Source organism: Panthera onca, chromosome E3 (assembly GCF_046562875.1).
Source record: "Panthera onca isolate mPanOnc1 chromosome E3, mPanOnc1 haplotype 2, whole genome shotgun sequence".
Taxonomy (NCBI): Eukaryota; Metazoa; Chordata; class Mammalia; order Carnivora; family Felidae; genus Panthera; species Panthera onca.
Genome location: NC_138354.1, coordinates 32900000 through 32915002, shown reverse-complemented (window position 1 = coordinate 32915002; position 15003 = coordinate 32900000). Strand labels below are relative to the sequence as shown.

The 15003-nt window shown below is 56.4% G+C and overlaps 1 protein-coding gene across 1 annotated transcript; it reads right to left on the bottom strand.

Moving 5' to 3' along the window:
- Positions 1–1699: 1699 nt before the first annotated feature.
- Positions 1700–14643, bottom strand: DEXI (Dexi homolog). Its single transcript, XM_060648490.3, has 2 exons — positions 13700–14643; positions 1700–2364 (listed from the first exon to the last, which is right to left on the bottom strand). Exon 1 carries the CDS (start codon positions 14134–14136, stop codon positions 13849–13851), a length of 288 nt encoding a protein of 95 aa, XP_060504473.1. The 5' UTR covers positions 14137–14643; the 3' UTR covers positions 1700–2364; positions 13700–13848.
- Between the last annotated feature and the right edge of the window lie 360 nt (positions 14644–15003).

Below are 15003 nucleotides of genomic sequence, written 5' to 3'. Positions count from 1 at the left end.
GTAATGATCACTTTGTGCCAATACTGTGTGAAACCCTTCCTGCTCAAAGGGACCACGGTCTAGGGCCAGCAGCACAGACCCCCAGAGCTAGACTGCTTGGGCTCAGCGCTCAGCTCACCACTTGTGCAGATTCCTTCTCTGTGCCTCAGTCTCATCATACGAAAAGTGGGCAGTTACAGTATCCCCTTCATGGAGGTTACGCAGAGTTCCAGGGAGCTAATATGCTGACGACAAGAGCTGGCATACAGCTCAATACTTGTTAGCTGTCCCTATTACATAGGAATATGTGTCTTCTTCCTGCGTCTGCCTGGAATGTTCTTCCCGGCCCTTGGGACAACTTCTGACCCTGTAGGACTCCGTTTAAAGGACAGCAGCAACTTAGGAAGGTCTACCAGACCACCCTATTGAATAGATGTCCCTCACTCCCACTCTCCAAATTGGTCTGTCGTTTCTTTTTCATGTTTATTTGTTGTGTTGTCTGCTTTTGTTCTGGGATGTGGGCTTCAGTAGGGCCGGTCACCTGTCTGCTTTGTTTGTTGCTCTGTCCTCTGCACCCAGCAAGGTGCCTGAACATAGTAAGTGCTCACTAAATGTTTGTGGAATGAATGATCCTCACCACTTTGCTTTCTTTGCTTTTTTCATTCCACAAACATGTGCTGAGGGCGCGGTAGCATACTCAATAGAATGCTCAAGGTGCCTGCTCTGGGAAGTCATGTATTTTAGTCAATTAAAAAAAACTCCCCAGGTAGGGCTGTCTGGTGTGATTGGGCGGTCTGTGCACTGCACAAAGGCACCTGGACAAGGGGGCACATGGGGGCTGCAAACCATTGTGGGCTCTGCTTGCCAAGCTGTGAGTCCTGATATGGAGCCATGTGAGCCCAGTGGGGACCTTTGTAATCAGCACCAAGTCACGTTATGAGGTACGTAAATTACTGTCCCCATTTCTCAGAAGTGACTTGCCTAAGGCCACACCCCTGTAGAGGAGGGAGTCAGGAGGCAAGCCTGCCTTCCGCTTTCCTTGGGGGAGTGGGTGTCCACAGGCATGGGCACAGCATGCTGGAATCGCTCCCAGAGCGCCACTCGCTGGGTGGGAGAAGGGGCCGGGGCATCCGTCTGGAGTCACGCTGTGCGTTGATGGCCTGATTCCACGTCTACTGCATCTTTTAAATAAATCCTCAGCTTTCCCCTCCGGTCTCTCGCCCCATGAAAGCATCTCCCTTCGCAGGCTCACGTCTCTCCTTGGGTCTCTCAAATATGTCCTGGTCACCTTCCCTGGCGCCCTTTCTCAGAAGCACAGGGAGACAGGGGGCGCTGTAGCTGCCTTTTCCCTGAAGTTCTGCGGGCGGCCTGACCCCCCCCCCCCCCCCCCCCGCCACCTGTGTCCCCACCCACACAACGCACCAATCCTTGTACCTTGCTTAACACGTGTGCACGTGATGGTGTCTCCTTCCCTCCCCGCGCTAGTTCTATCATCCCTAGCACAAGTCTCTGGGTGCGTCTCTGGGATCCGGGCCACCACGCCCCACAGGCTGGGCCCAGCCTCTCCGCCTGGACTCCCACGCCAGCCCAGCTTGGCCCCAAGCTGGAGAAGCCTGGCCTCTTCTGCCCCTTTGTCAAGCACGGGGTCCTGCATCAGGGCTCCTTTCCCGAATCTCAAAGAGAAAAACCCAAAAATAGGCAGGGCCCCCACAGGTTGGAGTTGGTTGCATACATTTTTTAATTGAAAGAAGTCAGCCTCCTAAGTATTGCTTTTACAGGCTTACCGACATCAAGTATTCATACCGCTCACATTTGCAAAAACATTTCTGGCCAGCGGAGCAGCGAGGCACCCCCCCGCATGACGGATCCGTCCTGGCAACTTGATGCAGAACGAGCAACTTGAAATGAATAAGTCAAGCCCGACCCTCACCCCCGACATGATCCTTGGCTTCTTTTCCTTCTGACTTACTCCCTGAAATAGTCGCTGCATCTAAGACCAGCCTCGGGGCCAAACCTGGCCAAGCTTTGGGCTCCGCTGGCCTCCAACGGAGCTGGGAGTGGCTTCCGCAGTGGGTCCGCAGCTTGAAGCATCCTCTCGGAAGATGAAGTGTGGAGAAGCAGGAGCGGTCGGGGGTGAAGAGCGGGGAGGCAGACTCTGGCTGGGTTCCTGTAAACATCCATCGCCGCAGCGAAGGTCAGAAGCCAAGGCAAGGCCATTTGTGCGACGCTGAGGGGGGGGGAGGTCTTCGGACGCCCCTGCCTTTCCCCGGGGACAGGGGTACAGGCCTTCCGGGCCTCGGCTCTCAGTCTCCATCTCTCTGCCCCACCCTCCTGGGTCCGGACAGAAATCTCTCTGTTGGCACGGAGCTCTCGGGGGAAGCAGGCCTAACGAGAAGGGAAAAGGGGTGTTACTGGCACAGAAGCACGGCCCCGCCACCCATTTGGTGGTGTATCTGGGTCCGACCTCCAGGCCCCAGGAGGCCAAAGGCGGGCAGGGAGGCCTTCCCCCATCTCTTGCATTCAGAAACCATCAGAAGTTCCAGATTCGGACTGGGGGTGTTTTCCTACAACTTTTACTAATACCTTTTTTTTTTCCCCCAGTTTATTTACTTTCGAGAGAGACAGAGCGTGAGTGGGGGAGAGGCAGAGAGACAGGGAGACACAGAATAAGAAGCAGGCTCCGAGCTGTCAGCACAGAGCCCGAAGCGGGTCTCAAACCCACGAACCGTGAGATCATGACCTGAGCCGACGTCGGCCGCTTAACCGACTGAAACCGCCCCCCCCCCGCCCCGCCCCCCATTACGATAACTTTGTAACAATAAGTTCGCCTGATTTCTAAGGAGCCTGGACTGGAGAACCAGGGCAGTTTCCCTTTGGAGAGGAAGGACTGTCCACCCTGGGAGGGACGAGGGGGATCGGGACCCGAGGAAAGAGGGCAGCCTGCTCAGGGGTCACCCAGAGCCTGCTGGCCCACTTGAGCCCCAGGGCAGCCGAGCAAGCTCGGGTCGTGGGCGGGGCTTGGCCCCGCCTCCCGCCCCGCCTGGAAAATGCGACGCAGGCTACGGGAAGGCTGCGGCCGGCCGTCGCCAAGCTACTCCGCAGCCCCACCGGGCTCGTCCTCCGAGAACATGGCATCATCCTCGCGGCCAGGCCCCTCGGCGGCTCGCCGTTTCCCGTAGCCTCCGCTTTCTGCGTCCGGCTGGGTGGCGGCGTCTCTGCGGCGTCTTCCATTCCCCACCTGCCCTCCTGCCCCAGTTCTGTGCCTCATCTCTGCTGGCTCACTTCTGCAAATGCCGTCACGCATCCGATAGACCCTCTATGCGAAACACGTGACACGGACTGTGGTTCACCGACATGTGAGGTGTAACAATTCTCTGAGGTGGAGGGGGGCGTTCTGGGCCCTGCAGGACGGTTGTCAGCACCCCCCCGCCCCCCCCCCCCCCCCGAGGTCCCTGACCACTAAATGCCAGTAGCACCCCCGGGCACTGCGACAACTAAAAATGTACCCTTGTCCCGTTCCCAAGGGCCACTGGGGGGAGCAGAACCACCTCCACCGAGACATGCATCTCCCCAAGGTTCAGAGACGCCAAGTGACCTGCCTAAGTCACACACCTGTGACAGGCGGAGTTGGCACTGGATGTAACAACAATCACAATCAGTAAAAGCTCAGGAGGTAGCAGCCACCTAAGTGCCACGAGCCCAGGGCGTAGGCTGCGGGTGCCTCGCTTGTTCCCTCCACTCACCCCTCCAGGGCATGCTGACCTGCCTCTTTGCCCGAGGGCTGCCTGGTGTCCCGCAGGCAAAGCCAAGGTCCCCCCACAGCTGCCTTCCAACCAGTGATGGCCAGGAAGGTGGTGAATCAATGCCCCAGCTCCTGCACTCCACAGCTGAGGCGACTGAGCCATATTCACCCCTACATTGGCCCCCAGAGTCCCTGAGCAGGACTGAGCCCAGGCCTGCAGTGGTGACCTACTGGATGACACAACCCTTTCCCGACTCACCGACCCACTCCCTACCAGTGGTTCCCAGGATCACCTCCCAAATAAGCGACTTGCCCTTGAATCTTTGTCCCAGGGTCCACTCCTGGGACAGCATGCCCAAGATGGCCCATGGCACACGTCATTTCATTCAGCTCTAACAGCTCCTGGAGGGACACACTATTACGATTCCATTTTACAGATGAAGACACTGAGGTTCAGAGACAGTAAGTGACTTGTCTGGGATGCTCAGTTCCCCAGGGCTTCGTGCCCCTGGAGATTTTCAACCCTACCTAATTTCACACATCCTGTGTGCCAGGTCCTGAGCCGGGGGCTGGGGACCCCATGATAAATGCAGTCATGCCTTTGAGACACAATCTTGTGAGCAATTGCAGCCGAAGGTCAAAGACAGGACAGAGCACGGGGACAGATGGAGCACAGAGTCTGGGTGAGGCCATGCATGAAGAACACGCCAGGTGGGGGGCGGGCAGGCTGGCAGTGAGAGCACAGCAGGTCCTAGACCCGTGCCCCACCCCCCCCCAGGTTCCTGTGGGGTGGGGGAAGGGAGCAAGAAGGCAGGCCTTGGTGGAGGAGGGGGAGGGGCCAAATCTGCAAAGTTTCTCGCGTTCTCTGCCAGATCCTAGAGGCCAGCTGGGAACACACCCTTCCACTGCTCTGAGACCTTCCCTGACTCCCGCTGATGACACAGGCCAAGTCCTCGCGTCCTGGGGCCCCACTCCCCCTCCCCACTGGATCTGGCATGGAGAGGGGAAGCCAGGGGTGTGGCCAGAGCACTGGGGAGCTCAGCTGTCTAGAAAGGTGTCCCTGGCTTCCCCTCCCTCCGAGGGACCTCTGGGGTTCCCTGCGGGGGTGCTCCTGAGAGCAGGGCTCACTCTAGAGCCCTCCAACACCGGGGATCATATTTAAGCCCATTGCAGACTTGTGTGGACAGGATGTCAGAGCACACAGTTATCCCCCCGGATGGGGGCTCACTCCTCTCCCAATCCTGGTGACTACCACCAGCACCGTGGTCCAGGCAAGCGGCGGTCTGGCTGGCCTGTGTCTCTCACATGGGCTAATCTCCCATCTGAACAGGCCCGGGGCTCCGCAGGCACCGGCTCCAGCTGTATTCACCACGGCTCTGTTTTCACTGTGCTATCTGCAGGGTCACCTATTTATGGCAAATGTTGCTGGGTTTCACTTCTGATAGGAATATACGGGTCCGGTCTTTCCAGGACATCACTTCACTTTAAAAAGAGCTCGTTTAAAGAAAACAGTGACACAAATAACAGTTCAGACGTTACAGCAGCGATTGTTGGTGTCACGTGGGGTGTGAGAGACCCTGATCAGTCAGTCCCACTCATTCCACAAAGGGCCCAGAGAGGGCGGTGACCTGCCCTAAGTCACACAGCAAGTTGAAGACAGCCCAGGTCTGTGTGTCCTCTGGAGGGTGTCCTGAGACCACTCATCTGTGCCACCTGCCGTGGCTGCTAAAGATCCCCTGGTTCCTTAACTTGCAAGTCTGGCCTCACAGCAAGCCCCTCAACGAGAATCTTGAGCATGTCAACGACAGGTGGTAACTCTACCTCGTGCTATGTGCTTTAACGCAGGTCCTAGCTCATTTACGCCTCAGAAGCACCTCAGGAGGTGGGGCCAAGCAGGCTCATCATCCGGAATTTCAGATGGGGCTCAGAGAGGGTTCAGCAATTTGTTCAAGGCCACACAGCTCGCAGAGGGCAGAGCCAGGACTTGAACCTCCCCTCCGCAGTCTGATCTGAGGTTCATTCATCGCCTTCTTGCAGGGCACCCAAAGCCTCAGGCTGAAAGCATCCTGGAGCCTCGGCTTGCAGAATCCAAGGCAGGGCGTTCTCCAACCTTCTAGTATCTTTAGTGCAGGACAGACAGTTCATTGGCCAATGGCTGGTTTTTTTTTTTTTTTTTTTCTTTCTTTCTTTCTGAAGCTGTAACCTTTCATTCCGTGCTACTCCCCGGATCCGGACAGAGGGAGTGGCCAGCTGACTCATTTCGGTCATTAAGAATGACAGTTGGGCACTTGAGCCATTTTAAGAACAATGTGTCAGCTCAATACCTCGGTGGAGAAGCCGCCTGGTTTGGCATTTGGCTTAAGTGAGAAAATGGCCCTTGTGTCTTGAGTGGTGCTGGTGGGGCGATGCCCTGGACGTGCTGAAAGGAGATTTCTCTTCTCGATTCAGCCATCCTGCGGGCTTCCTCAGGGGCAGTCAGGGCAAGGCTCATCTGTGGGGATTCGGGCTCTGCCCCCTCCTAGCCGTGTGACCTCAGGCAAATTAACTTAATTTCTCGGGGCCTGTTTATTCATCTGAAACCAGAGGACAGTGCCTACCTCCCTGGAATGTTTGTGGTGAGGCTATGAAATCACATTGGTGTAATGCCTACGATACATAAGGCATTGGTAAGGAGCGGCCCCTCCCCTCCTTCCATCACTTCCCAGCTAGAAAACACACCAGGCAGGGCACCTCTTCCGTGCTGGGGGCCTTCTGAAAACAGTAGCCCTCTCGTCCTCCAAGGACCTCGCCTACCGGAAACCCACTGCTCACCAACCAACCAATTAAAGCAGCTACAGACAGATGTCACCCAGAACCAAAACGCCCTGCGTCTCCGCTGTGGTCTCAGTGACGGGCTGTGCCGCAGAAGGACCTCTGCCTTGTCTGGTCCAAGAGTTCACGGCCGGAAGGGGCTCAGAAAGGAGAAGCCGCCTGGGTCCCCGTGTCCCCCAGGGAAGTCAGCGCTCTGGAGAAGCAAGGGTCGGTTTCTCGAACCCAGGTCTGGTTCCCGTGCCAGATGCTGACACTCATCAGTTGTCAGTTTTGTGATGATTCTTGGTCCAAAATGTGTCTCCAGTTGGTTGGTCCTAAGACATGGCAGCTTTTGCCCTCGAGTCTTGCCTAAGAACTGCCTGGAGTATTATTTATTTGGTATTTTAAATCAATGCACTTTTTAAAAAAATTTTTTTTAAAGGAAACTTTATGTCACTCTCATGAATAAAAAACAGCATCATTCGTCACACACCGAAGGCAATGCTAAAAAAAAAAAAATACTATGAAAATGCAACGGTTAGTGCTAGCCAGATACCCCCGGCTTGTGAAGCAGCCTCAGCCTGGTTTCTCTGGTCTAAGGGAAAAGTAGCAGGTGCCCAAGAGTGACAGAGAACGTCAAGGAGGCACTGGGAGCGAGGCTAGGAGGCCCAACTGGCCACCTCATAGCTGGGTATCTGGGCTGAGTCACTGACCATACCCAAGCCTCAGTTTCCCTCCCTGTATAGTGGAGCTAATGAGCCCAGCCCTGCCTGCTTCATGGGTGACGCTTAGGGGAAGCTAGGAGATGTGAGAGAGGCAGCTATTTTTAACCACCCAGCCAAGGCCAGGAAGGAATCCCAGGAATGAAGCCTTCCCCTTGGAGGGGGTGGTGGGGTGGTGATTGGAACCGGAAGTCCCAGCCACTCCCAGGCTTGGGATGACAGCTGTGAGGGCACCAGTATCGCCTCGACTCACTGGGTGCCTGACCCAGGGCTGCTTCAAAGGCCACCCAAACAGACACATCTTCCTTGGTAATTGGCCCCCAAGAGGAGACAAGGACTGGAGGAAAGGGGAAGGCCCTGGGCTGAGTCCCCTCTGGGTCTGACACACCATCAACACTGTCAGCGTCATTCAGGATTTGACTACACGCCCCTTCACACTCTCATCTAATGTGCATGAGCCTTTCCGCAGGTGCGACCACTACCCTATCTTATGGACAGTGGCTGGTCTCCCATAACAAAGAGCAGCCCAGAGGTCCCAGGCCTTTAGCTGGCTTTGGTATGCGGCCAGAGGTTAATGACTTTAGCACTCACTTTTTCATCCATGCCTAGTAATGTTGGTTTTCTGTTTTCAGCGATATAAATAAACATCCCTTTAAAAATAAATTTACTGGGGCGCCTGGGTGGCGCAGTCGGTTAAGCGTCCGACTTCAGCCAGGTCACGATCTCACGGTCCGTGAGTTCGAGCCCCGCGTCAGGCTCTGGGCTGATGGCTCGGAGCCTGGAGCCTGTTTCCGATTCTGTGTCTCCCTCTCTCTCTGCCCCTCCCCCGTTCATGCTCTGTCTCTCTCTGTCCCAAAAATTAAAAAAAAAAAAAAAAAAAAAAAAAAAAAACGTTGAAAAAAAATAAATAAATAAAAATAAATTTACATAGGGGTGCCTGGGTGGCTCAGTCAGGTGGGCTTCTGACTTCAGCTCAGATCATGATCTCATGGCTCACGGGTTCGAGCCCTGTGTTGGGCTCTGTGCTGACAATTCAGTGCCTGGGGCCTGCTTTGGATTCTGTGTCTCCCTCTCTCTCTGCTCCTCCCCCACTCACGCTGTCTCTCTCACTCTCACAAATAAATAAACATTAAAAATAAATTTAAATAGGGGTGCCTGGGTGACTCAGTTGGTTGAGCGTCCGACTTCAGCTCAGGTCATGATTTCACGGTCCGTGAGTTCGAGCCCCATGTGGCGCCCTGTGCGGACAGTTCAGAGCCTGGAGCCTGCTTCCGATTCTCTGTCTCCCTCTCTCTCTCTGCCCTTCCCCTGCTCATGCTCTGTCTCTCTCTCTCTCAAAAATAAACAAACATAAAAAAGTAAATTCACATAAAAAAGTAGATTTTTGAAAGATGAAATACTAAAACTAGTTTGATCACAACGGCAGGTGATAAAGGGAAAAACAAGAACTTTACAGTGGAGAGACCCAGTAGACATCACCTTAGTCCAGAGATCAAAGTTAACATCACCAGTAGTGGGGCAGATGTCATGTGTCTCCTGATAACCATACACTCAGAAGGGCACTCACTCACTTCTCCGCGAGGTTCCTGCCAAAAGTGCATCATCTGAACCTAATCTCAAGAGTAAACATCAGATAAACCCAAATTGAGACTTGTGCTCCTCCAAAATGTCAATGTCCTGAAAGATTAAGACAGAATGAGGGGCTGGTCGGGATCGAGGAGGACTCAAAAGACATAACAATTAAGGCCAAGGGTGATCTGGGATGGGACTGGGACCTCAACTCTGCCTTTCTATTGTGAAAGGGCCACTATTGGGCCAATTGGTGAGATCTGAATAAAGTCACAGACTGAATCTGGTTCATAGGCTCGCAACGGTGTTAAATTTGCCGATGTTGACAACTGTGACTGTGGTCATGGCAGTGAATGTCCTTGAGCTAAGCACACAGCCAGCGAAACATTTAGGGGTAAAGGAACATGAGGTCTGCAATCTGTTTTCAAACGGCTCAGGTGAGTAACTGCACACACACACGTATGTGCACACACACACACACACACACACACACGCAGGGCAAGCACGTGTTGTGTTCGGGAGCAAATGTGGCAACATGTCAATCAGTGCAACTGGTGACTTTGGGTGGGGACTACGGGGGAGTTCTCTGCACTCTTCTTGAAACTTCTGCCTAATTGGGAAATTACTTCAAGGTAAAGTTTGGTTTAAAAAAAACTCAGCAAAAAGGAGCGACAGGGTCTGTGCAGCAGGCCTGGGAGAGTTGCGAGCGCTATTCCAAGGTCGGGATTTGGGAGCCCCCCACCCCACCCCCGCGAGCCCCTGCAAACCCAGCACTGGGTTGGGGAGCTCAGCTGTCTTCCTCAGCTTTGCTTCCTTGGCTCCTCACCCCTCCCTAATGGGGCCTTCTCCGCCCAGAGGGGCAGCCGGCACCCATGCGTCCCACGGCCAGCGGTCTTCCAGGTGAACCTAGCGGGTGGACAGAGTGGAAAGTCGGCCAGGCCAGGGGTGCACCTGCCTCCCCTTGCCATCAGCACCTGTCTCTTGCCTGGACCACAGCTATCTGGTTTCCCTCCTCTGCCGTGACACTTCTCCTCCCCCTCCCCGCCCCCCCCCCCCCCCCCCAGGATCTCCACCAGCTGCCTGAGGGATCTCCCGTGACCTGAATCTATTGTCCACGTCCCTGCAGAACTTCTGGGTTTCTGAGCAGGGCATTGACACACCAGCCTGGGTGTTCTGCTCATGGCACAGGCTGCCGACTAGCACGGAGGGGACCAGGGCGGGTAGATCAGAAGGAGCAGCCGTGGCACCCGGTCAGGACCCAGAAGCCAGGAGACCGTGTAATAGGTAGCCCGACGGTCTGGTTACCCGAGCTCCGAATCTGAGCTACACCAGGCCCCAGTGACTGACAGCAACATCCTGTAGGCTCTCCGTTTCCGGTGCAGAGAGGCTCTCTCCCACAGCCCTCCCTCCGTGCCAGAACAGGGACGAATCAATCCAGCTGCCCTGCCTCTGCATCGGAAACGCTGGCATGTGAGGACTCTCCGAAGGCTCCCAGGCCAGCCGCAGGGGCCTTTCTCCTGGGAAGGAGGGAGTTCCTGATTCCCCACTTCCTGCTGCTGGGCAACGATTAACACTCTAGGAAAAGTGCAGCCTCGACTCTACGGGGCCCAGATCTGGTGGCCCTGGGAGACCACAGGCAGTGGGAAAGGTCTCCTGAGGGTCCCAGGCTGGGAAGACAGTGGGGGAATTCTCTTTCAGGAGCCCAGACCCGAACCCACCCAGCGCTCAGGAAGGCAGTCCTCCGTGGCTCACTGGGGGAGGTGAATATTCATGTAGGAGTGCACAGGCAGGTTTATACATTTGCCAAAGCCTGAGCATACACACTTTCCATTACATCTGTTAATGCTAACAGTGGTTAACATGAATATGATCACTGACTGGACACAGGAGGGCCTAGGAGCTTTACATCTATCCCATTTAAACCTCACAATGAGATAGATTTCATTTCCCCCGCTCCTTAGAAGAGAAAACTGACCCACAGAGAGAGACGTGACATGCCCAAGGTCACAGCCCAGAGTGGGATTTGAACCAGGTACGTGCTCCTAATCACAACCCTAATACTGCCTCCTTCAAACAAATGTTTGATGAACGGTATCATGTTCATACACACATAAGAGGAAAAAGAGGAGAGAAAGTGAGTGCACCCCGAGATCCTCCCCAGTCCCTGCTGCCTGGCCAGCCCTCCACCCCCGTCAGTGCTTTTATGACCTTGTCGTGCGTAACATTGAGAATGTGTCCGCGTGAGAACGAGCCAGGAGGAAAGAGATCTGACTACTGATGTTCCTCTGCTTACAGAAAGGGGCCCACAGATGCGGTGCAGTCGGACCATTTTTGGATCTCTCCCAGAGGCTTTTCCTGTTACTGGCCACCCTCCCCTACCCGGGTCTGGGCTTCCCCGGTCCCGGGGCCAAGGCGGCCTAGGCCTGCATTCGGGATTGGGGAAGAAGGACCGATGTGCGTGACTTCCCCGCTCCATGGGGCTCGAGTATTGCCCCCCAGCCCCAGGCCTTCCTGCCTCCCAGCTTGGGCCCCGCCACTCTGACAGCTTTGCAAGGGTGTCCCTGAGACATGCTTCCTGGTGCTTCTGCTCAAACAGCCTTTGCTGTGAAGTTTGACGAAGCATTTGGGCTTAAGTTTTGGGTTCAGAGCATGCCAATGTTTTCATTTGGAAGGGGAAGTGTTTCTGTTGATGTGGTGAAGAGATAAAATGAGACATTCTTCACCAACTTACGCTGTCTCAAAGTCAAGCGCTTGGCTTGGAGGCAGAGAGTCATCTTAGGCTCTCCAAGGCCTAGCCCTGGGGCCTGGTGGAAGCAGGTGCAAAGGGCCTAGCACCAGGCACGGTGAACGATCAATACTCGGGACGGGTTTTGAATAGAGTCTACAGATTCTAGCTTCGCAAGGTGTTCTCAGTCTGTTTCTCCAAGCCCCCGCCGCCTCCAGCCTGGGCAACTACACACTTCCCAAACGGCTTCCCTGATCCACACTCGCGCCGACGACCCATTCTGCCCACAACTGCCAAAGTCATCTCTTGCTTAAAACCTTCTGCTGGCTTCCCCTTGCTCGTGGCCCTGGCCTCCCAGGTCCTGTAGGGTCTGCCCCCACCTGCCCCACTGACCTCTCCTGGGGCTGCTCTCCAGCCACAGTGGCCTCATTTTGGTGGCGGCACAAACCAGCTCTCCTACCCTACTGCCTGGGCACGAGCCATTGCCTGTGCCCGGATTGGTTTTCCCAGATCTTCAGTCTGGCTCTGTCTACCAACTTAGGGCTAGCTCAAATATGTCATCTCCTGGAAGAGACCTTCTCTGATGCCCCCTCTCTAAAGCAGCCCCTCTCTATTCTGCTTTACTCACTCAACAGACATTTACTGAGTACCTACTAGATGCCAGGCACTTGTTCTAAGGGCTGAACTCAACAAGGATGGCCCAGGTCCTTCCCACATGTCTTAATGGCTCCCAGAAAATCTGATATCTTGCTTGGGAATCTGCTTGTGTCTTCTCTCCCCGTGCCAGGAGGGCCAGGGCTAAGTCTCTCTTGTTCACTGTGTTCACCCACGAGGCACAGTATGTACTCAGTAAATATTTTTCTTCAATCAAAGCATGGATTGATGGATGGATGGCAGGCAGGTAGGTAGGCAGACTGGGTAGGTATGCAAGAGTGGCTGGCACTCTGCCTGGCACCTGGTTCTTGTTAAGGTCGCAGTGAGCTCAAGTGAAGCTTTTCTCAAAGAAATGTCACCGTCCGTCCCTCAGGGGAGCCCTCAGCCCCCAGCACTACCACCAGTGGGTCCTGCCCCATCCGGCATTCCCTCTGACTATGGTCATCTTGGCAAAGACAGGCGACAAGAGGAGGGGCGTTAACTCGGCTTGCGTGGGGCGAGTGGCATTAGTGTCTGTTTTCTCAAAGGAGCCCTTGCTACCTCGATATCCTCCCTTCACTGCCACTCGGGTCCTGCGCTTAGTGATACTGCAGCACCGAACAGCGGAGGGGCTCAGCCAAAGAGTGCCTGCGTGTCCTCTCATCTTGTGCAGTCGCCTCTCTTCCTGGCTGGGAGACTGTGGCCAAGCCCTCCTCCTTCTCGGACCTTCATGTTCCTCCCATCGACACACAAGGTGGGGCAGGACACGCAGCTTCCTGGTCGCAGCCCAGCGGCAGAGCTTTAACACCTCAGTGCAAAGATCCTGTGGCCCCTACTCCTCCTTGAGATCTTGCAAACCCTGTAGGCGGAGCCAGCCCCAGCTTGCCTAGTCTGCAAAAGCAACCTTCAAAACTGGCAGCCCTGGCAGATCCAAGCTGCAGTACTGCCCGGCACCCTGAAACCCGACTCCCGAACAGCAGCAAACCCAAGGCCAAAAGGAAGTGCAGACTTTGCTGAAGGAGGTTTCACCTCCTACGCCCTCGGCCCTGAGCCCTTGCTCTCAAGTCCCCACCCAGTCCCCGAAAGGGCTACGGGACAAAGGTGGTCGTGCCCAGCGTGTTAGCTCTTCTGACACTCCAAGTCTTTATCCTTCCGGGACTATGGGAATTCCGGAAAAACCAAGGTCACCATCAAGCCAGATGGAGGCAGAGGCGAGGTGCTGACAGATCTGCCTCAAAGGGATCTGGGTGCAAAGGCTTTTCCACAAGCTGTGGCAGTAGGTACCGTGGCTAACCCAACACCATTCAGGCTCAGCCTCCCTTCCCCTCAACGACTGTCACCTTCACCAGGGAAAGCTTTGCAGCCCCAACTAAGGGCCTAACAGGGGTCTGGCCATTCCTGGCATCTTAAATAGACCTCCAGGAGGTGGATGGAGGAATCCCAAGCCTGGGGGAAGGGTGTGTGTCCGGTGTGGAGATGCCACCCTCTTCTTCGCCAGCGCCCCAACCCATCCTCATCTGGCGCAGAAAGGGCACTTACAGGTCTTGGAGGCCAGAGAGGGCCTCGTCCTGGGGGTCCCATCCCTGGCCAAACGATGCCCCCAACCAGCAGCGGCGGCAGGATTTGGGCGGCCGGTCCAGGCCGAGGGTTGCGGGTCGTTGGGGGGGAGGGGAGGACGGTAGCCAAGCCTACTCCAAGTAACCATCGAAGACATCGAGCTCCGAGTCGGCATCGTAGAGGCCCGAACCGGGGTCGGAGAGCACGCCGAGGTCCACGAGCGCCTGGTCCATGTCCTCGGGCAGGAAGACGAGGCCCACATTGAGGACAATGTACTCCATGAGGAAGGCGTAGTATAGGATCAGCACATTGACGAAAAACAGGCCCACGTAGAACATAGAGGGCAGCAGCGACGGCGGCACGTAGGGGACCAGGGGGCCCAGCGCGTCCAGGTGGGCCGCGACCCGGGCGCCGGGCATGCAGGGGGCGGCGAGGGCGGCGGCGGCCCGGCGATCCCAGCGATCTCAGCCGCTGCGGCGCCCGGGCGGCCGGCAAGGGGGCAGCTCAGCCATGCAGGGACGCCCCGGGGGCTCGACCGAGGCGGCGCTGGGCCCCGGCGGTGCCCCCGCCGGTGTGCCGCGGCCCCTGCAGACGCTCCCTGGCCCCTGAAAAGCGCCCGGCGGGGTCCACGCACCCCCAGATGTGCCCACACGACCCTCTCGATCCTCCCGGCAGCCAGGAAGGCCCCCCTGAGGTGGCCCGCGGCTGCCCGGCTCCTCCGACGCGCCCCGCTCGCGCTCACTGGCCCTCCAAGAGCAGGCGGGGGCCCCACCGCAGCTCAGCGACGAGGGCCAGTCCCGGCGGCTGTCTCTTCAGCCCCGCCCGGCAGATCCTCGCGCCCCCTCCGCGGCCCCGCAGGCCCAGCACCCATGGCTGCGGCCGCCGCGTCGCCCTCCTGGTCGCGTTCCGAGCACCGCCTCCCAAGCGGCCCCGCGCTCATTGGCCAGCCGCCCGCTGCCCGCGCTCATTGGCCTGCTCGACGCCCGCGGTCATTGGTCCGAGACGTCCGGGGGCGGTACCGCTTCGCTCCGCCCCTCGGGGTGCTGGCCTCTGACTTGCTTTCCTGGCTCCGGGCTCCGCCCAGGTCTCAAATCCAATTCGCTCTGAGAATCCCCCACGGAGTAGCGGGAGGGGAAAGAGACAGAACACAGTTCGAACCTGCACGTATCCTAAGGGCTACGAAAGCTGGAGGAAACCGCAAACTTCTCAGCAACCCCCTAGACTTGGGTATGGCGTCACGCCTCTTTGGGACTCAGTTTACTTGTCAAAAGGAGGCAGGATGGGGG

What these genes read in the sequence shown, in the direction of transcription:
- DEXI (XM_060648490.3), bottom strand. Translation starts at nt 14,136, where the DNA reads ATGCCCGGCGCCCGGGTCGCGGCCCACCTGGACGCGCTGGGCCCCCTG.